The sequence below is a fragment of the Anas platyrhynchos genome, chromosome Z (assembly GCF_047663525.1).
Source record: "Anas platyrhynchos isolate ZD024472 breed Pekin duck chromosome Z, IASCAAS_PekinDuck_T2T, whole genome shotgun sequence".
Lineage (NCBI taxonomy): Eukaryota > Metazoa > Chordata > Aves > Anseriformes > Anatidae > Anas > Anas platyrhynchos.
The window spans coordinates 64,916,091-64,942,514 of record NC_092621.1 but is presented as its reverse complement, the minus strand read 5'-3'; the positions used below and the strand labels follow the sequence as shown (position 1 = coordinate 64,942,514).

The following is a 26,424-nucleotide window of genomic DNA, read 5'->3' as shown; positions in this document are numbered from 1 at the left end:
AGAACCCAAATAAAGCTGTATATGTTCCGTATGTTTTAATCCAGTGTAAAACTCTTACTCAATAATACAGCTTAAATGAAAGAAATTCTTGAATATGTTTGCCACTACGTAGCACACCCATGCTAATGTTCCTCCTTAAATGAGGAGGAAAACAGTGTTTAAATGCTTCAGTAAACATGGCAGCAGCACTAATGTGGATGCAGTGCTGAAAAGTTTTTGGAAATGAATAAAAAGATTCCTTGGCTTTGGCATGTCTACTGCATTTCACAGAGGCTTTCTTAAAATTTTGTACCTCTTTTTTGATACTTCAACACTTATCGTGAAACCAATCAGGTAGAAAACTGTTGTTGTTAAATTAAGAAATCACAAACCACAGATTCTTGAGCGTAGTATGTCATGTTAATACATTATAGTATGAAAAATCTCTCTTAAGTGCAGCCTTTTCTAACAGAAAACAGATCTATTCTTGAACACAGATGAGCTTCCCCTGTGTCAATAAACACAAATTGACTCTCTTTGAAACACAGAGGAAACTGGTTAATTTCTATCTCAATAAAATTTATGAAGCAATAAAAACTTTGTTGTACAAGCTGTGTGGTTTGTTTCACTTCCTTGTCACATGAATTAATGAGGAGAATTCTTCCCTTCTCTCAGACTCTTCACTGTTTCACAGGCTCTCACTGGAAAGGGCACCTTACAGTGATCAAGAGACCCTGGAGTACAATTCTACTTTCCAGTCCTCACCTCAATTTCTTCCTAGAATTTGGCACTGAACATTTTAATTTCCCATCTTTGTGATGACAATATTTGTGAACTTGATTGCCACTATACTGTGAATTGTGCTTAGTTATACAGTCTGAATGACACAAAAAGAAATGGCATGTCTGAACTAGGTAAACATCACCAGAATGAACTAGTACAACCCTTAATCCTACTTATGATACTGAAAATGTCAGCTAATTTGTCCTGCAACCCCTGAATAAGATCAAAGGGGGGGGGAAACTGTACTGTCTGAAAATATGTGCCTATAAGAGCGGGAATAAAAAAGTCCGATGAAGATTTTATGTATTATATTTAGTCAGATTAAGTACAACTCTTCACTACATGTTTTATTGTCGTTTGTCTTCTCTGACCACATGAAGAAAGCCGCTTTTGACAGGCCACAAAAGCAAGGCTTCTGGGAATGTTTTGTTCTCTCTCTTCAAATCCTCTGATGCATTAATTTCCTGACCTCTCTCCTAATACAAAACTACAGCTCACTCTTTACACAATCATCTTTGTCAGAATAACTTCTGCTCAGACAGCAGCTAATCCACCAAAGCTAATGGCTTCTGTCAGGAAGGAAGCAAGTGAAATGATGCTATCACTACACTACATGGATAAATCTACATACCTCAGGTGGACCTCTCCTTTTGTCAGACAGGAGCACCATGTACCAAACACATATGTAATCTAGCTCTCTCAGTCCCAACATGGGAACACGGTTCCATTAGCCAGTGCATTTTTTTAATGGTGAGATTAAACCACTGGAGACCATGGGCCTCACTGGGGTGGGAGACAAATGTATGAAAGGACTTCTCCATTGCTCTTGATCCTCTACACTGAAGGTGACCATCTGAAGCCACAAAGAAATCAGCAAAACCAATACTGCCTTCCCCCTTCCTTAAGTACTTTCTGTGTAATGTTCATCAAGAGATTAAAGGAGCTTAGAGGGAAGGACAGAGTGGAATCATGCAGAACCAGGAACAGAAGATGGCAGCGCTGACAGAGTGCTACCAGGTCAGCCCTCTGTATACCTCCACCCACCGCTCCCAGCAATGGGCCATGTCTCTGAACTGCAGACAACCAAATGCACTAACAACAGATGTCACAACAAGAAGTTTGTAACGCTTGGGGAAGGTGTGAAAGGAATGACAGTTGGCTGCCTTTCGCATTGCTTCAGCAGAAGCCCCCCTTTTCGCCATGAAGGCAGCCGAGGCTGTGGCACCGTTTCCTCACAGGTTCGCCTCAGCTACATGGATTGCAAAGGCTAGGTTTCCTCCTCACGGTCACTCTTCTGACAGAGACTGAAAAGACAACTACAGATTAAGGTAAAACCATGCATTTACGGTAACTGCTGAGGGCACACAAGAACACGGAGATCCTTCTGCCTCTTTTTGGGAACTTAACAAAACTAAGATTTTTGCCCATTACTGAGCAGTTGTTTTCTCCTGGAAGATTTTTCCTGTTCTGGCTGAAGAGCCTCTCCAAAAGTCATTTTGAGAAAGAAATGTTAAAATGACCGATGAAAAAGCCACAGGAGAGGGACAAATTGCTTTTGAAACAAAGATCAACAACGGAGATAGAGGACTGCAGATTTAGTAACAGGAAATGATATATTCTTCTCACCAAAGACCCAAAACCACCTAAAGTATTTTGAGTACCAAAATACTCAATCAGAAGTATAACTAGATTTTTAATGAATGTCCATGAAAAACATCTGTAGAGGATACGCAAAATGCCTTTTTCCCTTCACCATATGACAGACAGTCCAGTTACAGTTTGCATCTTTTTTAGGAGACATCCTCATTTGCTTTGCAGAGGCTGATGCGCTATATACATAGTCAGAAACAGCCTCTCTTAGGAGGAAATCCCTTAGGGATAGGCAGATATAAGGCTGCTTGGCGAACTGAATCAGACTTCAAGGGAAAAAGGCTTGAGGACACAGAAAAACTGCTGCAAAGGAAACCCACAACCTCAGCTTTTTGTGGTCTCTTCCCAGCTGACAGGATTGGTAGGCTGTTAGAAAACTACTGCCTTTATCCTTTCATTTGTGAGAAGGGTGAGAAGATTTTGAAAACTGAAGGAAAGGGATACCATGAAAAAACCTCTTGAGCACAGATTCTCTGTTACCAAGCAGCTCCATTCTAACTTCCCTTCAGTTTTGCAAACTCTTTTAAATTTATGTTTCTTTCCTCTGAAAATGTCTTTCTCCCTCTTCATAAAACTACTTAGTGACAGAGAAATATTTCTGAGAACACAATAATCTGATTTTGGTCCATCAGAACTCCAAGATTTACCAAATAATTTATGAAGACTATTAATATAGACTTTTTTTTTCTTTTTTCTTTCTTTTTTTTTTTTTTTTTTTTTTTTTAATTCTAATAAGGTCTTGAAGGCATATCAGAATCATAGCTTGAAGCAATCTGCTTTTCCTCAAACAATAATACACTGAATTACTATTCCTTTTGGTAAGTTTCTGTTGTTCTGAAAAGAAAATTCTTGACCAATGGAGAAACTAATGAGAACCTTAAACTTCATAAAACTTCACAGAAAAAAAAATAAGGAAAGAAAACTTATTATCTTATCATTCGTTAGTACTTAATACATTGATATAAAAAAGACAGGTATTTTATAAAGACATGAAAGAAGGACTAATGACTTCACAGCCTCTTCAGGTTTTCTAAGATTCAGAAAAGGAGGTTTGTTTCCAGGTTTGTCTACAGGTTAGGCCATAAACAAATCCACTTAAATGGACAATTCCCATGACTGTGTCTTCTAATCTCAAAGACAGTGCAAAGGAGACCTTTAGAAAGAGCCCAAATGAGTGATGAACAGGAGAGAATGTTGTTTGGTAAAGCTCACTATGAAGTCTCTTTGTCTGCCTTATAAAGTCATTCATGGGGAAAACGCCACAAAAACAGGAAATCTTAAATACTGTCCTGATAGGTGACAGGAAATAATGGAATGTATGAGAAGAGTAGGAAGACTCTGAGTGAAAGTCTGTCTTTTTATGGCTGGCTGCCAACTCTATTATGGACATCATAAATAAAATATACCTGGCCATATATTTGAGACCTTGAAGACATTTTTTTCTCCTCTCTAACTAAAACTCAACATACAGCCAATAACCCTCAAAAGAAACAAACAAAACCATGTTAACACATATTTAGTGCTGAAAAAATATTCCATTGAAAATAATTTGAAAAACTGAAGGAGATGAGCAGTATATCTTTATTACTCTCCAAACTGAAACCAACAGCTGCCCTCACAGAAGGGAGATTAGCGTTATTTATGCACCTCACTCAGACTCAATGGTACTCTTGGATCTCAATAGGCTGTATTATGTCTGTAACACTTCGTTCCCTCATTCTTCATCAGACAACTCTAAAAGATTGTTACAGCAAAGCAAAGGTTACTGGAGAAGTGTCCTTTGAAATTATGAGATATTTACAAGCTTCGTATTGGTATGAAGAACATAATTTTAAGCCAAGCACAGAGGTAACTTTCCAGTCAAGAACACCTCCGCAGTCTTTTTTTTTTCCCCTTCAGCTGTATAGATTCAACAGTTGGTCTCTTCATTACTAGGCTGTCCAAAGGAGAGTCGTTCTCTGTTCCATATTTGGTCCTCATGATTAATAACTGACTGCTATAATTTATATATAGCCCTGGTTTAGGCAGCATAATTTCCTTTTTGCTGACATTTTTAAATGTTTCACTAAATGCTGTTCAACTAATTTTAAAAAATAAAGGTGACACTCCATGTCCTAATTTCCTAGAAAATTCCTGTGTGAAAAATGAAAATAAAATAATAATAATAATAAAATAAACTATAGATTATCTTGCTCTAGGAAATACAGAACTATAGAGCTGAGAAGTCCAGTTAGTCCACCCAGTTGGTTCTTGACCAGCATCAGCCTCTATCCTGAGAAATGTTTTCACAGTTTTTTCCTCTAACAGCAGGTTTCACAAGCCACCAGACAAGCTATTCCAAAGCCTCATTACCCTTCCTGTTAGAAATGCTTTTCTAATGTCTGACTTGAGTCTCTCTTGCCACAATTTAAGGTCAGTATTTCCTGTCCTTTCTGTGATGGTCACAAAGAACAGAGCAACCTGTGATACACCACCTATCTCAGATCTCAGCTGTTTCAATATTCCTCCGTCCCTCAACCTCCAATCAAAACAACAAAAAATAGCAAACAAACAAAACCCTGAATTAACTTATTTTCACATTGAACATTTCACTGTTATGATGTATTTTCCAACCTAAGCTGTCTTTTGACTTTGTTGGACAAGATTTGAGTATAAATAGAGTTTGGGGCAAAATGGAAACTAATTGAATCCTGTGGTTAGGAATATAACACTATTAACTAATTTATTTCCACCAAACCTGTATTTCCAACAAAAATACACTGTAGCTGGCCTGAACTTTCTGTTGTAAACACTTAATGCTACAGCAACAATTAACTAACGTATATTTTTTCAAAAAGGTTTTCAAGGAATGGGTTTAGAGGGGAGGGTTTTTTAAAAAAAGACCAAAGAAGAAAAACTGTTGCACAGTCTTTTTTTTTTCTTCTTCTTTTCTTTTGCACTGCTTAGAACAGAAACCTCTTGTGAGGTCTTCTAAAATAACAATTCAGCAAAAAGTGAATGCTGAAGCCACTGAGTCAGCCCTTATAAGCCCTTTTTTCAAAAAGCCAGCTTTCAATGAGTCTATTTTAAATGTTTCCACCATCCCCCCCAAGTTATTCTTATATAAAAACTTTCCCTCCCAACCCTTTCTCTTTGGAAATTTGGTAACCATAGTTTCTGTATCCTGCTGAGACTTGATATGTAGAGCTGTATTCTACCTGCTATTAAGCTGCTGATAGCAGTGTTTCTGTTGCAATTTATGAGAAATGTCAGTTGAAGGCAGAGAGTATTGTACACACTATATTTTCCCAGCTGGATACCTCCGTGAGCAGAAAGCAAAAACATGAATACACATGCTCCATACGTTTGGGGAGGGGAGGGGAGAGACTGCAGGGAATAAAGGCTGCAGGTTAGGTGTGATGTTGGGTGGTCTGAAACTGGTGGAAGATGAACGTGTGAATAGGAAGCTACCTCTAACAATATCAGGAAACACAGAGGTTCCTGGTGCAGTTGTTGATGCTGTATCACCAATAGGGAGGTCACTCTGGAGATCGCTCAGATGCCTCCCTTCCCTTACACAAACTGAATTGTTGGATTTTGAACGCAGTGACATTCCTCTGTTTGTTTCTCTCACCCAGGCCTGCAGCTTCTTGTTTAATGTTTAGCACGAAGACCTTTTAATCCTGAACGCTGCTTAACCGTTTCAGCGGTAATTGTATCTGAGGGTATTGTGTTTTCTGTCTTTTGTTTTTCAGTAGAGTGAGAACCAAGTCACCAAACACAGGATATAAAATCATGTCTTAACTTGCTCTTCAGAGCTCTTCAGGATCAGTTTGCTTACTTCAATGATAGTGATATAGCAATATACTCAGTGGTGAAAATATCTGAGCCTTTCCTGGATAACAAGGACAGCAGCTTTCATGTTTCTTCATCGCACAGACAGCTAAAGGTAATGGACCTTACCAGAGAGACGAATCAAAGTCCAATTCAGCACAGAGTGAATGGGAATTAAAGCAAAATGCTGGCTCTGTCTTCTAAAACCACCACAGGACCATAACACTTTCTACACCAGAAAGCATTGAAGATTACAGATGAAAGTATTCACTGAAGATTACTACTCTGCAAGAACTGCCTCCCTGGAGATCAGAGTTTTGTGGCCAAGACTTTTCCTCCAGAGTACAGTATTGAAATGAAAGCGTTCAGGCAAATAACATAACAAATCCCTTAGTTTATGCCTCCACAGTCCACACTATTCAGAAACATTCATCTATTGATGAAGAACTACTCCAGATTTAAAAGTCCCAAGTAAAGAAGACAATGATTGTTACAGCAGCAAAATGATTCGTTATGGAACATGCGTTGCTCCCATAGCATGTGTCTTCCCCAAAGTTACCAACTCTTGCCACTACTAACTGGCTTCCAAATTTGCAATTAAACTTTGTCATCCCCCAAATCACCTCCTCCATTAGAAGACTGGAACTGAAAATCCCAAACCTACTAAAGTTAAACTGCTCACAGTCAAACTGAGGATAGAGCCAATTACCATTTAAATAACAACATGAAACTCTTTGAAGAAAAGGGCTTTTGATCTCCAAGTTTCAAATGCTGAACAGTTTGAATCCGAGTTCTTTAAATTTCCAGGGAAAAAGCTAAAAAAAAAAAAAAAAAAAAAAAAGGGACTCTGACCCAGGCTGTCATTCATGTACTTAAATCCCTAACATTTTTTACTGTTAAATGTAGCTGTCTTGGCATGTAATTAGTGGCAATATCATCATCAATATCACGGTTATTAAATGCTTAAGTAACTTTTCTTTCAGGTCATTCTAGTGTGAGGGAACAGGGAGTAGCAAAAAGGGAAAGGAAGACAGGCCAAGAGTGAAATGCAGGTTGTATTTTTCATCTTTCTCTGTATGGAATGATAAATTTCAAATTTACAAGTATTCATCAAATCACACTTTGCTGTTAATATGTATTTTGCAAATTTGAATGCCTTGTTAATTTCAAATTCAAAATAGTGTAAGGTCAAATGGCATTAAAAATCTCATTTGGGCAGAATGATGAATGCTGTTCCTTTTGAGTGGCAGAGTCAAACAAAACTGTATTGAACTGCAGTTCAAATTTCTGTCATTTTTTAATGCTTTCTCTGGAGAGCTCGGAAGGAATGATGCTTTAAAAAGTGCTTTAGCCTTTGACAGCCTATGGAGTTTGCTGATGTCACACTTCCTAATTGACACAACACAGGGTCTGCACAGCACATTGCTACAACATTTGTTTTACAAGTGCACATTTCACAGGAAACCAACGATTAATTTCCCAAAGACTTACAGGCATACATTTCCAAAAAGGGAAAAAATAAAACTGTTACATATCCACACAAATCAAAATTCACAGAATCATGGCAGCTAGCCAGAGAAACTACTCCAGGTCTGCTCTCCCATCTGCTTGGTCTGTTAACTATCAGAGAATAAAATCAAATTGCTCCTTCTGCAACTAATTCTGAGAACTCCTTTAAAAAAAAAAAAAATTCCATGATGCAACTTCAGTAATGCAGAATGCCTTACCATGATCAATAAATGCCCTAGCACAGTGCAATGTAGACAAAACAGCTCAGAAATAAATTCCCTCCCCAACCATGGAAAAGGTGCCGCAGCAAGCCATCATCGCTGATCACAAAAAGACCTCTTGATCCCTGCAGCAGACTGAGCCCTCTAGCAGATGAGCTCAGACAAATCTTGATGCAGTGGGAGATGTTACCTGCTCTTGCATATCTACCCCCACCCTTTGCTTGAGACTACAGCCCTTGGAGCAAGAAGGGTAGAAACAAATACATGCCAGATCCTTGGTCACTTCCAATCACATTATTAAAGTAAAATGAAACTGTCACTGGCTTATGCAGGTTTGTAAACTTGCTGGCACTGGGAAGCATATGCAATCCTTGCTGTTGCTTCTCCTAAATGGGAGGTAACCTACACAGATCAACAGGCTGAGCAGTTGAGGCTGATAACACCTTCAGCCATTTGTCTGCTGGAGCCCTTTGACAAGTAATTCTCAGTTTATGGCAGTGTACCCTGTCAAAATCATTATTTCTTCTTTTAATCTATAAATTAAAAGCCCATAGACTTGCATAGCTTTTCTATGTCTACCATTGCAATGGTTTACAGTAATTAATATACTACAGGTTTCTACTTCACAGATTAAAAAATAATTTGACTAGGAGCACTTTCAACAGCTGCCCATAAATCAGCCTGCTCTGCTTGTAAAGTTCAACTCAAGAGTTATTGTGTCTATTGTGCATCTTAAGGTTCAAAGAAAGATTATTCATGCATTCATTCATAGCCAAGAATGTATCCCAGCAATGAAATTTACCCTTCAAAGCTGACCCAAGCTTAACCACCAGGCTGACTAAATAATTTAATTGCACAATGATACGCTATATCCCTTTTCTGAAGATTGCGTTTTTGGTGAATCAAGCTAGGTTTACACCAGTGGTATGTTAATGGCACAAATTCGAAAAGTGTAAGCAGCTGCTGTCCACAAACATTGCCAAAATGAATAATAGGAATGCAAACAAATCTCCTGGTACACAGTTAGGTTTTTTAAAGTATTTAAAAATTGTAGGGTTACAAAATTGCTTCTGTGGAAGAAAGAGGCAGAAAATAGATGAAAGCAAAGCTGTTATTTACAGACAGCCCCTAATAACTGAGTAACGTTGCCAGTATAAGAACATTAATTCTGTCACCTACTTTTCATACCCACCAATTTATTTTCCTTTCTATGTGGGGTTTCTGTGACTAGATGTAATCACAAAAAGAACAGAGAGTGTTCTTGTAACATACAAAAAAGTCAGAGGAGTCCCGGAGCAACTTTCAAGAGAAGCTGTCTGGTTCAGCTAATTCAGTAAACATTCCAGCCCTTCCTAGCTACAACAAGCCAATGCAGCTAGACTGAAGATTAAGCAGAAGGATAACAATTACATTGTGTGCTACTGCCAGTGATGCAAAGACTCTAAATCTCCTTGAAGCTGAAAGCAAATTAGCAGCTTTGCCTGCATCAAGCTGTCTGTCCAAATGGAGGTTGGTTTTCACAACAGTATTACTAACTGTGCCCCTTGAAGACAGCTCTTTGGGGATACAAAAACATTTTCTCTAAGTTATTTCCTGTCAATTCCTTGTCTAGACCAACAGAACCATTTGTAACCTGATCACCACCTATAGTCTTGAAGCAAAACCCCTGAGGAGTCCCTCTCCCTCCGTATTTTTACTCACTTTGTAAGTAACTTGATTGGACAGAATCAAGATAAAAGCAAAGAAATTGACTTAGTCTTATGGTTCCTGTTTCATAAAAACACACCACCAATTGGTAAATCTGGGCTTCTACAGTGTTTCTGGTCGGCATGAAGCTGTACCTTACAACATGGAGGTTGAGGCCTCCAAATCTTCATGTTCTGGAGAAGGGAAAACTCAAAGAAACGAGTCTGAACAACTTTTGGGACACACACAGACAAAGTCTAGGAGACTACTTTCAAGCAAGACATGAAGGTTTGTTATGGGAAGTTTGCAAAAGAACTATGCTGCAAGAAAATGTGTGTTGTTAAATGGGTGCCTCAGGCTTCCACACGCTGGATCAGCCCAAGTTGGAAGCACTGGGGAGATGTCTCTGCCTTGTACCAGCATTTGTGAGCACAACTTTGCTGCCTTCTTTTCCCTTGTCAGTAAAATGATGTTTGAACATCTCGATTACAGCTGTTGCCAAAACAGGCTGACTAGCCAGTTTAATTAGAAACAAAATATGCCATTATGTTTCAAAAAACAAGGCCTTTCCTTCCCACTCTGGAGGAAACGGGGCTTAGCTGGGGTGTGCAAAAAGTTGGCTGTGTTGAGAAAGTTCAGAGTGGCTACTGTCAAAGAACTAAACTATATAGCCACTTAAGAGATCTGATGTGCTTATAAATACTGAATTCTTAATTTTTATAAGACTAACAAAAGACTTTTCTTTCCTTCATACAGTAAAGAAAAAATGAAAGACTTTTCAAATCCATGTGGACCATGAATGAAATATTGTTTCCCTATTAAAGAATTCATATAAAAATAATCTGCATTTTCATTAAGTAACAAACAGTAGCTTCCACTGATTGACCTTCAGGTTTGATTATGGCTAACACAAGTCCCTAGCAGGGAACAGTTCCAACCTTGGATGATTTGTCCACCTTTCTCTCTTTTTTTTTTTTTTTTAATTGCTCAAGTTTATAACCAGTGCTGCTTCTTAATCTCAAACTGAATGAAATTAACTGATAGCTGGAGGTTCTTTTGATGAAACTGGCTTGGAGGCAGACAAACTTGTACCGGTTTCATAGCCAACAAGAGTGGCTTGAACAAAATTTCTGAAGAAGCAAAAATTAATTTCTTGCAAAACATTTTCATTAATGACAGAATCTACAGAAACATTTTTCAGAACTTTAATAAAATTGTAGTGAATAACCTACAAAGCAAACCTTTTTTAAAATCAGTAACACACATTAGAGCAAAATGTGTTACTGACTCCTCTACAAATTGACATCAGCTAATCTCTTCCCTAAGGAAAACTGCTTCCTTAGTGAAACCTGAGACTGTTCTTTCTACTTCTAAAATCTCCTAACTACAGGGAGGGGGGGTTAGGGGGGTCATACAGCCTCAGGCTTTAAAAGATCCACAAAAGCCAGCTCTGTGTGAATACACGGTTAAGAAGTATAGGTTCGGTCACTGTAGGGGAAAGTAAACAGGCAGTAGAACATAATTACTTGTTTCAACCTACTTAAATGCAGAAGTTTTAAAGTGAGTGGGGGGAAAAAAAAACATCTCTAGATTAACTGAAGATTGATCTGGAACTGCTTCTCCACAACACTCGTCCTCAGTGTTAGGAGCAAACATCTACCTACAATTAACTTCAGCTCCATTCTTTTGGAGACCTCTATACCACTGGCTAAGTCACTGGAAAAAAAAAAAAAAAAAAAAAAAAAAACAATAGGCTGTTCTAGCTGTTATGACTATACAGAAACAAACAAACAAAAAAACTCAGACAAAACAAAATCACTTAAGTACACTAAAATATCACATAAAGCAAAGCCCTAAGAAACTTCCCAAGGAAGCTTAACAACTAATTGACATGTCAAAAAAATGTAGGAAAAAAAAGAAGGCTTTTCTTAAATATCTCTTAATTAATTTATTTTTTAATGATTGAATCCTTAGTCATGGTAGTAAATTCATGGTGTAACTAGTTCTATGACTTTTTTTTTTTTTTTTTTTTTACCAGGTGCTATTTATTCCCTTAAATCTCACAGAGTTTGGGGATATAAAATTAATGAATCTCAATTGTGGTTTCCATTGAAACACTAGCTTTAATAAATGTAGAGCTAGTTTTTCAGTCTAAATCAAGAAAGCTATTTCCCTTGAGCTTTTCTTTTTCGATATTCTACTCTTTGTCTTCACACTCAACCTCTACCTTTCCTGTCTACCTGTCTCAGAACAAAAACATAAACTGTAATATTTTAGTAACCCTGAAGGCCAAAGACCTTTTCACTGTTCAAAATTCTTAAAACGAGGTTTTTGTTCCATTTTTTGGATTGTCACCAACAATTCCAGACTGGTAGCTAGTTACTACCACATCATAACAATTGGAAAGAATTATGAATATATACTCAGGGTGACAAAATTTAAGTTTCCACTGATTCTAAAAAATGAAAAACTGCATGTTAGGCTACATGCTGATCTTGTGCAGGCAAGCTAATCCCAATGCCAAAAGCATCTTTCTGCTACACAGCGTAAACATATATATGTATTTTAAAAAGATTTAGTTCTTTTATTAAACTGGTATTTATCTGAGTTAGTGAAAATATAGTCCCATAACGGAGAGAATTCTCATTCACCACCCTGTACATGAGCAGTACATAGGAACACAGCAAAACTAGAAGACCACAGCTTGTCCGAACTAGTTAAACTATGTACAAAATTTGAGTGACTGTGAGAACATCTTTAAATAAGTGGTTTAATCCCTGAGCCACACCAGTTAAAGGTATCATTTCAGTTGTGCTTTTATTCCTCACTCCAGTGATATTTATTCAGTAAGAAAACACTTGCACGCATACACGCTTTCTTCATTAGCAGTCAATCTCTCCCCCCTGCTATCCACAAATCCAAACGCCACATGTTGCAAGCATTTTGTACTGGAATGGGCTCACTACTAAGCAATCTGCTGCTATTGAGATTTTGCTTTTGAGCAGTAAATGCTCAAAACTCTTGCTTTTCTTAAAGCAACTCCTTCAGTCTTCATAACCTCACTGCTTGAGCAGGCTCAGTTTCACATTCAAATAGCTCCAAGCAAATGTTTCCAACCTCAATTATCCTCCTTCCTTTTTCTATGCACCCTCCCTGCCCCCATATGCTTGTTTGTAAAAGGGATAGTTTTCTATGTATGTACAAGCAGAGCAGGGAGTCTTCCTCTGTAGCAGTCTGCCAAGACGCAGCTTTTTATGTAAGCATTGTCTGGAATTTGGATGGTTTTGTGTTTGCTGTTTTTTTTTTTTTTCATCCTCTGCCTGGGGTTATACCAAGATGGTTGCACCCAACCTCACTGAGCTGTAAAATGTGGCATTTGCCAGCTCTCTGCAGACAAACTGGCTGTTACTAACCCGGATAAATAAGACACTTAGGATACTCTCGGTCAGTTACTGCAACTGAACTGTGGCTATGCTCTGCTTAGCATCACATCTCTATCCCTAAGAGTGGAGCAACAAGACAAGCACTGGGCAGTAAACAAATTACGCACCCCCCGAGCCGCAGAGATGCGCCGCGTCTATAAACAGTGCTGTAGGACTAGCGCTACTTAGAGCCTGCAGTGTGCGTATGTTCAAGGAAGAAGGCTGACATTTAGAAACCAAATTTAACATTTAACGTAACAGCATATTTACACGTTTGCTGATCTGAAGCGATGGTGTAAGGAAGGAATGGAAAGGGGCAATGAACTAGCTGGATTTCTCCACTGTGTTAAGAAAGATGGAAATTCACAGTGGTTCTGTTTTCATCTTTTTTCTCTTTTTTTTTTTTTATTACAGAAATTCACTAATATGTGATGCACTCTATTACCTAAACAAATAGCCTTAAACTTAAATTACTGTTCAAATGAACAAGTAGTTGAGCATTTCTGAAAAAAGGCATGTTATGTAAAAGAAACAGCATTAAACTTGAGGTCAAAATATCTCCTCCTGACCTACAGCTCTGCCAGCAGGGAACATTCATTATCTATTTTGCATCTCTCTTTCACTGAGGTTTATACTGACATCATTTATCTACTGTTTGCTGTGAACTAAGAGCCTGCAAAGGTTTGGTTATCGTAGGCTGGCTGATTCATGGCAACTCATTAAAGTCACATCAACTCAGCTGTGTACACCTGGCTCGGAAGAGCTGGTCCCAATGGCTTGAAAACACTTTAAGTAGCTTCTGTGGATAACACAGGGGTTTGCCTCTAAAATTATTATTCGCTCCAATTATTTAAGGTGAAAACAATCAAATAGAGGAGAAGTAGCAGACTAATTGGGAAACTGAAGGGTGCACGTAACAGTTTGTTCAGTCAGAGAGTTCCCTTTTTGGTTGTCTCAGCATAAGCATTTTTGCTACAGACATGCCACAAGAATAAAGTATGTCAAAATGCAGCTAATGCCATACTGGCTTAGTCCAAGCACTCCTTGCCTCCCAAAGAGGCCTGCACTACGTGCTGCAGACAAACACACGAGAAACACTGCAGAAGCCAGTTATATGGCAACATCAGGATTCACATCCATTAACGAGCACTACACTGTAAGGACAGGCACAATGGTGAGGTGACCAAGAAGGTCCCATAGACACAACAAACCTCAGCACACCTACTCCTAAACCCCTCTCATGGTCCAAGTCCTATAAAATTATACTCTTAAAAAAAATTTCTCAGATAGCCTCCTTTGGCTCTAGGACACAAAGCATGACCTCCCAAGATGTCTCTTGCAACACAGGTACGGTTTCCATAAAACACAACACTCTCTTTTCATCATTTCTCATGTGCTATGAGTTTCCACACGACACATGCCAAGCGTCAGACTTCATGTACCTTACCTAATCCACTGGGGCAGCAGAGCTCTACAATTACAGATTTCAGGCTTCGTTAAGTCCATTCATTTACTGGCTCTGATCTCACAGACAAGAGAAAGAGGAACAGTAAAACATAACATCTCAAAATATAAACACCTGTGCAGGCTTTTTGTGGTCATATACATTTTGATGATACTGGCTGGCACTCACACATGTCAGCTGATGGCTCTCCTAACAGCAGAAAAAAAGCTGGGTTTAGCTTTTTTGGCTAGCTACATGAAGGGAACATCTATCTCCTCCATGAGCTGCTTCTCCCTAACACAGACAAACCAAGCCTGATGTTTGAACAGAGAACATCTTTGTGCTTCTCTCCCATAAAAATACCCGGTCTTTCAGTTCTGTACTGAACACGGTGGTTAAGAATACCAAGCTGCTACTTCCTGTATTCAGCAAGTTAATGCTCAACATTACACATAAAGGGCAGAATACAAATGCACCCGGCTTGAAAGCTTCTCTGTTTTTTTTTTCCAACTGTATTGCTTGGTTTAATAAATGACATTACCTCTCTCTGTAATCCTTGCCTGAGCTCAAGACAACAGTCTTGATTAACCACGTTTATCTGAATTTTTATGTATTATCGTAAGGTTCTTTGATAAAACATATTAGAAAAAACAACAACAACAACTGAATTTCTGCATTTGTTTACTTAGATATTTGACAGGGCTTTCAACATCCAGGTTTCATTCTTTCATCATGCCTTTGCATATGTGAAAGTAGGAAGATGTGGTTGTTAAACCACAAAAAAATTGCTAAGGGGAATCAAAGGCAGCCAGACTACTTCTCATTCTTCTAATGCTATTTCTATACTCACATACACACCCTTACTTATACACACATGTATGAACACATACATAACCAAAGACATTTAAAACAGACTGTGTTCTTTCAAAACAGCATTTTGCAAAACCAACACCACCTAGTACGGCAAGGAGGAATTAGCCTTAGTTCTGAGCAACAGGCATGTTTTCAAAACAACACCTATGCATATTAGATGCAAACATGGCTGAGAAAACCACCCACAAGTATCAGCATGTCTCTCTAGGTTATCTAAGTGTTCTCCTTTCTCCTGGAAATTTCTGCAAAACAGTGTCAGAACTGATGCTAGCGTAAATCTGGAACACCGCAGAGGTGATCCCATCACATTTCTGAGATCCAGTATAATTAAATTTCAGCAAACTTCAGACTCCTGTTTCTGACACCTGCCAACTAGTCTTGAGTTATAAAATCAACAAGCAAACACTTTGAAAGATCCAACTCATTATTCCATTATTTATTACTGAACAACAACAGCAACTTTTACCCAAGCTGCACAAGAGGAAGAATGTTGATGCAGCAATGCGAGAACTCGAGCGCTGCGTGTTGACAGCTTGTTCTGCACACAAAGGCAGCAAGGTGACGGATGGCTGTCTCCTACACAGTTTTCAAGCAAACAAGACATCATCAGAACTAGTGCTTCTCACATCTAAAGGCTAACTCTATTACGAGACGCTGAACCAAAAACAGGACATGACCCAGGGCAACTGCGTGTGAGAAACAAAACAGAAAAGCGAGCTCTAAGCAATTTAGAAAGTTGGTCGGTGGTTTCCTTTTTTTCTGGGTCATTTTTATCTCCTCCAGGCAGTAAGAAACAATTACTGCTCTCTTCAAAACTGTTTTCCCAGAAGATAATTACACCATTTAGCAAGTACCTGATTCTAGATAAACCTTATTTTTCAGTATGGAAATACAGACATTTAGCAGTTGCTTCCCAAAGCATCACAAAAACAAGCAAACAACAAAATACACTCCAGTAACACTACCAAGCTGCTTTTTATGACGGATTTTTACTGCTACTGGATGGTAGCTCTTGGCATCAAATGTCCAAATCATCTGCAAACTTTCAGGTTGATTTTCCCACAACCATTTCTCATTCCACTATTATACAATAACCCCAACTAGTTCCTTCCATACAATTTCTTTTTCAACCATTTACACCACTTCAGATACGTTTTCAAGTTATTTAAACAAGGATGTTACACTGAAGAAAATGCATGCATGATACATACGTAGAAATTAAACACTACACAACTGAATAATGCAACTGAGAAATGCTCACATGATAATAGCATTCTCAGGCAATTATATTAGTAACACCACAGCTGTGGTTAGTTACAAAGCCTTGTAATAAAATATGACAGAATTCAGATACCAGCTTCACCTATACACATCTTAAGACTAAAACACTCAGTGAAGAAGTCTGATTTATTGTATCTGCCGATTAAATCAACTGAATAGGTTATCACAGAGTAAATGAAAAGAGCTGTAGTAACAACACTCTCTTAATCAGCCATTATTTTGTCTGATATCCAAGGATGTTTTTTTTCCCCCCTTTGGAGCAATTATCTTAAAAACACGAGTAGTAAAACCAAACATCATTCTTCTTGTGACTTTGAAGAAACAATGCAACAGAACTTCAACATTCCTAAAAGAAAACTGGTTACTTCAGATAGTGAAGACCTTCAAAACATGCATTCATGAGAAAATATCTTCTCTTCTAGAAAGCATGTGGTGGAATTAACAAAGAGTTCTATACAAACCATTGGATTTCACCTTCCTGTACTCACTTTACCTTTTTTTTTTTCTTTCTTTCTAAATAGCTATGTTCACCACATCCTTTCTGTGTTTGCATTCCGAATGCTAGCTGCTGCAGCATATGATGTCTGCTCAGCAGCACATTTGGTTCATAGTTCCCATACGCAATAGTGGTTATGCAGACATCCTACAAGCCTATTCTAATCAGCTTATGACTCATCTTCAGAGTGGCTAAATCAGATACAAAATTCAAATATCTCAAAACACAAGCCAAGGTCAGAAATTTTCATACCTTAGCTTCTTGTTGTTGGTGGTTCCCTAAAACAGCCATTGGATTTATAGACAGCTAATTAGATGTCAGTCTGCATGAATGTTTTTATTAGGCTTTGGAAACCAGTGAAGGGAGTAAATATGAAAAAAACATATGTATATCACAAAAGAAATTCGTATTTCAATTGGACGTTATGAACAACAAGATGGTTTTGTATCTCACGAGCTACAATGATTTCGGTTAGAATATTCTGGATCTACACCAATTTTAGCAAAGGTCGTGTTCTGGCCTAATTAAAGTCAGAATCGTAACTGGAGAAAATGAGTATCTGATAATCATCCTTCTGTTAAAGGCAAATAGAAGACCCATCTGCACCCTGTTTTCTAAAATTTGGCAGAAATGGCTTTATGCAAGCTGCTACATAGTTGCTTTCATGAATGTGTCAGAAAATTTGAAAACAGCTAAATATATACATATATGTGTGCCCCAAATGTCAAAACCCAATTAAAATGCAAAACCGATCATTAAGAACTCATTTTTCATAATAGAGTCTTGATTGTGAGCACTGGTTTGGAGGAAAAACAGAATACAAGTTATGATATTTTCTTCAGTTAAGCAGAGTCTGAAACAATGCAAGACCACAGTACAAACTGTACAACACAAAATCCTATCAATTATCTTCAGTCGCTAAAACTACACGCTAGCATTTAAAATCCCACTGCTTGGATCACTGTACTTATTCATAGATGTAGACTTGCCAAACAGTATTTGTAAAGCTGTGAAAACAGGCACATTCAAAACCATTACACTTAAACATGCCGTCATTGAACTCTGAGTTGTTTCAGAAAATTGTTTTAGACAAACCGGGAAAAGGTTAAGGGAGTTAATTTCTATTAAATAACAAGAGCTTTTAAACCAGTGGAGTGCTGAGAAACTGGTAAATGGAATGTCATCCTGACCAGAATGCACTTTTTTTTTTTTTTTTTTAATACTTCATTTCTGGTGCCAAACCTTTAACAAGACAGGCTTCTTAAATTCAGTGGGGGTCAGAAGTTTAGTTTATTCAGCAAGAATAACACTATTAACGGCTACTGCTCTTTCATGTCACCACAGTTAACGCCCACACATTCCAACTCCGGTTAATACAGGCCAGTCAAGGGAAACTGGAGTCGCTACAGGCAGTCATCTCTGCAGGGATATTTTAAAACAGAATTTATATTGTGCTTTAAAAACAATCTAAAAGGATCAATCTACCTTATGAATCTGCTGTAGACATACAGAGAGAAAGATGGATGGATGAAAGCATATACAAGCGAGTAAATCTGACTCTATTGATTTTTGAGAGGACAGTGCAGAACACTTTGGTGAGGTCTTATGTATCACTGCAAAGGACCAAATGCCATTAAACGTACGTCTGCAGGATGTCAGGATTTATCACGAAGCAATGCACCGCTGTATTCTTTCATTACATCCCTTAGTAAATAATCTTGTTCTCACTGTTGATGGTGGTAGACCACTAACAATTAAATGATCCTCAAAACAAACGTAAGAGTAATCAAAGGAAGACTCTCACGCAGCTCTAACTGGAGAAATCCAGTACTGTCAAAACAAAAACTGCAGTAGTTTAGGGGATACATGCAGTATTTTTAATATTAACAAGAGAATAAAAATGAGTTTTAGAAAACAAAAATGGAAAAATCTGCATATCACAGCATAATCCTCTTTCTACTTTGTTCTAAATCATAGCCAATCAACATTTAGAATTCCCTGAAGCTCTCCAGCACTCCTACTTGGCCAAATGCCTTCAAAGGGTATTAAAGAAATCAGTCTGGCTTAGATAGCACTTCTTCACCAGATGGAACATCTCTCTTAGAACAAGGATGTTTTCCTCTTAAACCACGTTTCAAACAACCAAAATGCAAATGACGATCACAGCATCAAACAGAATTTCTGAAGGGTCTCTGGGGCCTCTATTATTATATAGTGGCAGATTTTTCGATCATAGTATCTGATATCCAAAATACTCGGCTTTCTAAGTTTTCATGTGAAACATTCACATATCCACTCCTCTCACATACACTCTCCTCATGATTTGCATTTAAACAGCATATTTTTGCTATTCTGTTAGATTTTTATTCATACGCATTTCTCAATACAGAAATAGGAAACAATTCCATTGTTTATCGGGGTTACATGGCAGGTCATTTGGAAAAAGATGACTGCTTAAATAATAAAAACCTGCCATTTGTTTTTTAAAAGAAAAACCCACTAGCTTAGCTAGCAGCTGTGCCTGCCACTGTACATTATGATGTCCCAATAGACGAGCAAGCCCCCACACAGTACCCAGGCAGAATCTCCTCCTTGTTAACATATCTAACAGACAAGCCTAATGGAAAAAACAATTTACCTTCTTCGGTTTCATGCCACACAATTCCTTCCAAGTTCACGCTGGTCCCAGGCTCACAGGGTCCAAGGCATTCGGGTTCTGTTACAACTCCAATCTCGCAAGTATTTACACCCACTGAACGAGTCCGTACCAAAAGCTGCTCGACTGGTGCTGCAATATTGGATGAAGATGGGGAAAAGTAGGAAGGCAGAATCTGAGGTGTGATACTGCTGGAAATCGGAGGTGGAGGTGCAGGCACTGTAAACAGGGGATCAACCTGAAAACAATAGACAAACTTACTATAACGATGCTGTGAGATTTAAAAAAAAAAAAAAAAAAAGCTAAAAACAGACAAAAGAAAATCCAGTTTGCTTGGACTGCATTTGCATATGCAGGGATTTGAAGTAGCATTGGTAATTTCAGTTTTATGAATTTAATTTTGTCAACATCAGCCCAAATGCTGCACATGAAAAATTATGTACAAAAATATCTATCATGCTAAACAAGGCAAATTGCTACGTTTCTACAAGACTATTCCCTGTTGTCACAGACAGCTACTATAAAATAAACGTTTTTGGGTTTTGTTTTGTTTTTAAGAAGAAAGGATTGAGGACACTTTTTTCTTGGTGCTGACAGAGACTGATTTGTGGATGGAAATTAATTTTGCAAACTGGCAACTTCATTTTCTATTTAAAGAAAAACATTTATAAAGACAGAACAAAGACACACAAATGACATTTTTTTCATCTGCATCATCGAGAAATTAGTACTTGGAACAATTCTAATACCCAAATGCCATCAAATATAATCTCTTGTCTTCCAGCCACTTAAAATGCATTAGGATCACCCACCTAACAGCTTACAGATAACATTTATGTCTTTCCACTTGAAATAACAGATGAGGACTTTTACAGGAATCTATCAAAACCACATAATATCTAAGGGCTTCCAAAACACATACATGGAAGAATACAATTTGCCAGACAATCAGCCTGTACACAGAAAACTCATATACAGTCAATGTGTCTATATGGACTTTAGAAGTTATCTTTGCTGTATGACTTTCAGCATACCCAGTAGTACATTTTCTGTACAAGGATCTTGCTGAGTGTTCTTAGTATTTTACTATGGTCATAAGGTCTTTTGAAACTGAAAAGATATAAGGATTGTACCCACTAAACTAGCTAAAACAACTAAATGTACCTCCTAAAATTCATGTATGTTTGCCCTCCTGGATCATAGACACCACAGCCCAAAATCCTTCTTCAGTCTGACAATTCAGAAAGATAGCTTTCTAGCTGCTTTCAAATTGATGATTAAATGTCTAGGTTTTTAATTCTGGACCACTGTAAGAGGGCTTAACAGGAAAGAGAAGATGACTCACTTCACACCGTCATCTAGGTCTCATTCAAATATATCTTAACATCGATCAATGTTAATTCTGCATTGTCTTAAAGCCCAATTAGCAAATGGGAGGCAACGAGGAAAAAGTACTAAACAGTATTTATTATCCTTCTATCACATATCCTTTGGATCACGTATCAGATCACTCATCTCATGGACAGTTTTGATAATGAGAAAATGTAATGGAAATCTAAAATGATAAAGGTAAATGGCCTTTGTAAAAATTAATTCTTTTGCTTTAAGCATTATTCATACAAACAGAGGGCCAACTTTTAATTGTGCATGCAGGTTCTGAGTGAGCTAAATATTAAACAAAAGCATTTGGTATGATCTTTGTATGATGAGCCTGGACTGTAATCTTGATTATACTAGAACCAGGGAGAAGACAAGAGAGACCTATAGTCACATTCTTCCCCTATAACTTTTCTTCACTTGGGAGGAGGAGCTCTTCTAATTTAAGACAGTAATAGGACTTTATATAGGCCTTTTTATTTAGGAATAATTTTCAGGTTAGAGATAGAGCAAAGCAAAGAGAAAAAAAAAAAAAACAAATCAAAACACGAATACTAAAAGTATCCATCAGGTGTAAAAGCCTACTAATACCAACAAAACACTACCCAGCACAAGCAGTTACTGTGGCACAAAAACAACACAGCGTTGCAGAGATATCTTCACTCTTTACAACACCATGCTTGCAGAGTCTGAGGACAAACACACACCCCTTGCAGTGCAGACATGAGTGCACAGATGCAAATCATGCACTAAATGGCCCCCAGGAGCAGTAACTCTCTTGCAACATCTAGCAGTAAGCGCAAAACATTGACCCGTGTGCCTGGTCCGAGGGGACACGGGCTTTGTGCTATGTGGACAGGCTGCCTCGTGGGGCTCTGTCAGTGTCTTGCCATCGGCATGTACCCTTGGGGTGCTGTTTGGAGGAGTACTCAGCCCTCAACCCACATCATCACAAGCCAGAGGAGAACTGGGATCTTCAACCAGCAGGGCAGGGCAAGGGAGCCTGGTGCTTTAGGAAAGCTAAGCCTTATAAAACCTTCATTAAAGGAAGAAACGCTATTGAATGGCCTGCTTCATGGTTTACGTGGTGTTTTGTAATGCTGTGCAAAATCTCCTAGTCCGCTTGCGACATCATTCTTCCATAAAACATGTTCAACAGAAAGACAGAGGAAAAAAAAAAAAAAAAACAAGTTTGCTATTATCAAACTAAACTAGCAAATGTTTTAAATGGATGCAGACTAAACTGGAAGATGCGTCTTCTGCTTTCCATGTCTTTTAAACAGTAAAAAGCAGCTAAAAAGAAAGCACGGATCTGACAGTGTAGCCTATCAACTTCTTTGTTACAAGTATTTGTACTTGGCTCTGGCTTATTTAGAACTGCTGATAGATGTCCATGTTTTCCACGAAAATGACTCCTATGGGACAAGGCCAAAGAGTGGCTGCTGCAGAGCTACATCCGAGCACCAAGCCTCTGGCTGAGAACTCGGTGGACATTAACTCTCCCTGAGGTTCGTGAGAGCTGCACAAGTACGATGACCTTACTCATACCACAAAATACACGGAGCGTAAATATTGCTTCAGTTTTCCGTGTTTTAAAACGACCCCATCCTGTTTGATAACCGTAATGCCAGCAGAGCGGAGTGGAGGCTCTCAGTGATAGCTGTGGTGACATGGTTGCTGTCATGAATCCTCCAAAGGGCACTGATGCGAGCTATTAGATGCAAAGAGGGAGGCAGGAAGGCCGCCATCTCCAGTGGAAAACAGGCACATAAGACTAACATCTGGTGGTGGCAGACTGTCAAACTGAGGAAAGTTAATGTCAAGAACAGACGCTCTGCAGTTTCTCACTGTTATTTCTGCATGATTATTCCCAGGTGTTGGTGCATACTGAGCAGTAGCCTTTCTGTTTATCACACAATCCAATATGAGAATGAAAAGCTAAATCTGAGGAGGGTTATTTACATAGATGCTCTCTTTATACACATAATCAAAGGGCTCCAGAAAAGACTGAAATATTCAAGCAATATTTTCTTCATTCACCTAATTCCAAGAGCTTTTGAGAGCTGATTAGTAACAAAGGCTACAAAGCTGGAGTGTTATTCATGGCAGCTTTCCACTGCCAAGTGTTTGATTGTATCGGAGAGCTATGGCTCTCGGTAGCAGAAAGCTCACAGAAAATGAAGAATGCCTGCCAAGCACTGTAGTCAGTGCTCCATGGAGTGCTCCTCTATCTGAACATGACAAAAAATATTTCGGTGGCAGCATGACATTAGCCTGTACATGGGAAAGGGTCTGGATAAGAGAGGAAATGCCACTCTAGCTACTTTCTAATACGCAGACCTTCTAATAAACAGGCTTTTCCTTCACTTACACAGCCACTTTAGATGCTGTAATTAAATAATACTCATCAAAACTCGTCTTTCCAATGCAATGCAAGTTTCCAAAATCATGTTTGCAAATGGATATTTGATATTCTTTGCAGACAATTTCCTGCGGACCTATGGGCAATGCTGAGCGCAAAGAAGGCAGTGCACAGATTTGAGGGGACTTCCTAGATGGGCAAGCACTCAGCATCCTACTATTGCAATCAACCGTATCATACTCTGATTCCTCCAGGGGTGGAAGAATGTCAAGTCATTCTGGGACAGACTCTCATGTATTCCCATGGGAAACCCACATGAATCAAAGAGAAGCAAAATCTCAGGAACATCTACGGTCATATGCACCATGCCATCTATTTATCTGACCAGAAGCAAATTCACAGTATTGCTCAAAGTAAACTCCCTTCTCAGAGAGATTTACGCAGATAACGTTTGATCATACTACCACATGAATGTATTCTATATCTATTCATATCAAAGCCAGGCTGGATGTGGCTTTGGGCAGCCTGCTCCAGTGGTTGGTAACCCTGCCTGGAGCAGGGGGGTTGAAACTAGATGATCTTTAAGGTCCTTTTCAACCCAGGCCACTCTACGATTCAATGATTTACTTCAAGAATTTACTTCATTCATTTCAACTTTGAAAACTTTCAGAGGGCATCTGTCTAAAGCGTGAAATGTCTCTGTCATAGTCATAAAATGACAACAAGTAAATAGCTGCCACACAGCCAGGCCATGTGATGTGAACCACTGAAGTGTGCAATCACATCTGGAGCCATGAAAGTATGTGTAGTTTTGCCTCACTAATGAAGATACATCTTTGAAGATAAATTTTAATGAAGATAGAGTCTACTGGCATAAGACCAAACAGGGTCATACATCACCCCAGTGTCACCCACCACGTGATTCTGAAATGCACATGACAAAAGCCATTCACTCCATCTACCAATATACAGACCAGAGAAAAGTCCAGGTTTAAGAAGCAACTTTAAGGCTCAGGATAACCCCTTGCAAGAAATTATTGCCTTCTAAATTGAGTAACATTTACTACAGGCATTGCCAAGTGGGAATGTCTGCAGTAGAAGAAACAATGCAAGAAGAACCTCTTCCAGATGTAATTTGGGGTACACCTAAAAAACAAAGACTGCCTCTTTGCAAAACTAAATCAGTCCTTAAAAAAGACACCAATGGAAGACTGAAAGAAATGAGAAACCTCCAACCTTGAATACTGACAAGATCTTTAGTGTTATTATTACTCCGCATGTCTGAAATGAAAAGCAGGAAATAAAGGAAATCAGGCCTATATGAAAGTCTTGCTTCTCACCAAATTGCTTTTCCTAGATTTCACAGTATAGGAGAGATTACCTTGTTTTTATATAAAGTATGCCTGCCCTACCTTAATGCTCTAAAGCAACAATGACCTTAGACGACCTCATTCTAATCTGATTTATGATGTTGTGAATGAGAAGTAATTCTAATGAAATCAATGAAAACTACTTTGAAAGAAAACAAATGTGGGAGAATCTGACATGGAAAAAATGTTGGTGTGCTCTGGAGTGTGTCTGCCCTTCTCAACATCTCACATAACCCTTTCCCCACGAGAACTTACGTCTAAAACATAAAGCTAGTCTTTCATATTCTAGTCTGTTATCTTATGCATATTTGTTACCCTGTAACAAAAATGACCTCCATAAAGAATATTGGTTTTATCTGAAAAATACCAATTAGAACTCAATTTAGTATTTCTTTCATTCAAACTCACTCAAGAAGCCATGAAGAATTTTTACTCTGTACTTAACAGAACTGATGTTTGTTGTTTGTTTGTTGTTGTGTTTTTTTTTTTAAATAGTACTAAATTGTTCCCAGAAGTAATTATACCTTTGAAACATTGGTTAATAATAAAGATGCTGTATTTATTAAAACATACTTACTGGCTAATATAGGCATTTTAGGAAAACAAGTTTTCTATATCAAATTATTGGGGAAAAGGTCAGTGTTGTAAAAAACATGTTTAGAATATAGGAAAGAATAAGACACACATGTAGAGATCTATTACAAACCTTACATGCAACATACAGGACAGTCAGAGGTAGTAAGGAAATTAGTGAAATTAGTTATTTTGGTCAACTTATTTGAGAATCACAGGAGCTTGAATATTAAGGAAGAATGAAGGAAATTCAGACTGACTAAATTGCATCCAAATTTTAGACTTAAATTCTCAATTCAAGAATAATCCATAAAATATGCTTTCCCAATATTGTAGTATATTGACAAGAAATCCAAGATGTAATTGTGTTAAACTGAATAACACAAGTAGCATCTAAATAGAGACTCTAAGTATTTCCTGTACTTAAAGTGAACTTCTCCACTGAACTCAACTGAAAGCTGGGGAAGGAAAAAAAAAGAAGAAAAAAATAAAAGAAAGAAAGAAACTGAAAGGACATTAAGGGAAAATAGCCCCTTTTTTCCCCATACATTATCACATCACTAACATCTGGAATAACGTCTGTATTCTGAATATGAAGCCAAAAAAAATCCACTTAAAACTCTTACATTATTTTCTGTAATGGGAAAAAAATACTGCTTCTATTCAAGTTTTTATATGCCACTCCAAGTAACTGCTAAAGAAGCAAACACAGTCCTGCAAAGACAGTACCTTTTGATAGTTATGTACTCTTTATGCATGCAGACCTCAAGCCCTTCTCACTCTGGACAGGACTGTATCTTTGGCTGTTCCACCAATACTATACAGGTAATATTTCTTAGGACAGCACTAACATACAATGAAGAGCATGATGAGAACTGAAAGCTTTAAGTAGGGTTTAATGCAGAGAAAATGGTGCCGAACACCAGGCG

The 26,424-nt window shown here is 38.2% G+C and overlaps 1 protein-coding gene across 14 annotated transcripts in view; it reads right to left on the bottom strand.

Moving 5' to 3' along the window:
* ZNF608 (zinc finger protein 608) overlaps positions 1 to 26,424 on the bottom strand; it is a 149,687-nt gene that overhangs the window by 91,980 nt on the left and 31,283 nt on the right. For all 14 annotated transcript variants that reach the window (XR_011805680.1, XR_011805681.1, XR_011805682.1 and 11 more), the window contains one exon: positions 19,796 to 20,051. Coding sequence is in view for 9 of the 14 variants with exons in the window: in XM_072030763.1 (XP_071886864.1) it covers positions 19,796 to 20,051 (256 nt within the window). In the remaining 5 variants the exon portion in view is untranslated. The remainder of the gene's footprint in view (positions 1 to 19,795; positions 20,052 to 26,424) is intronic.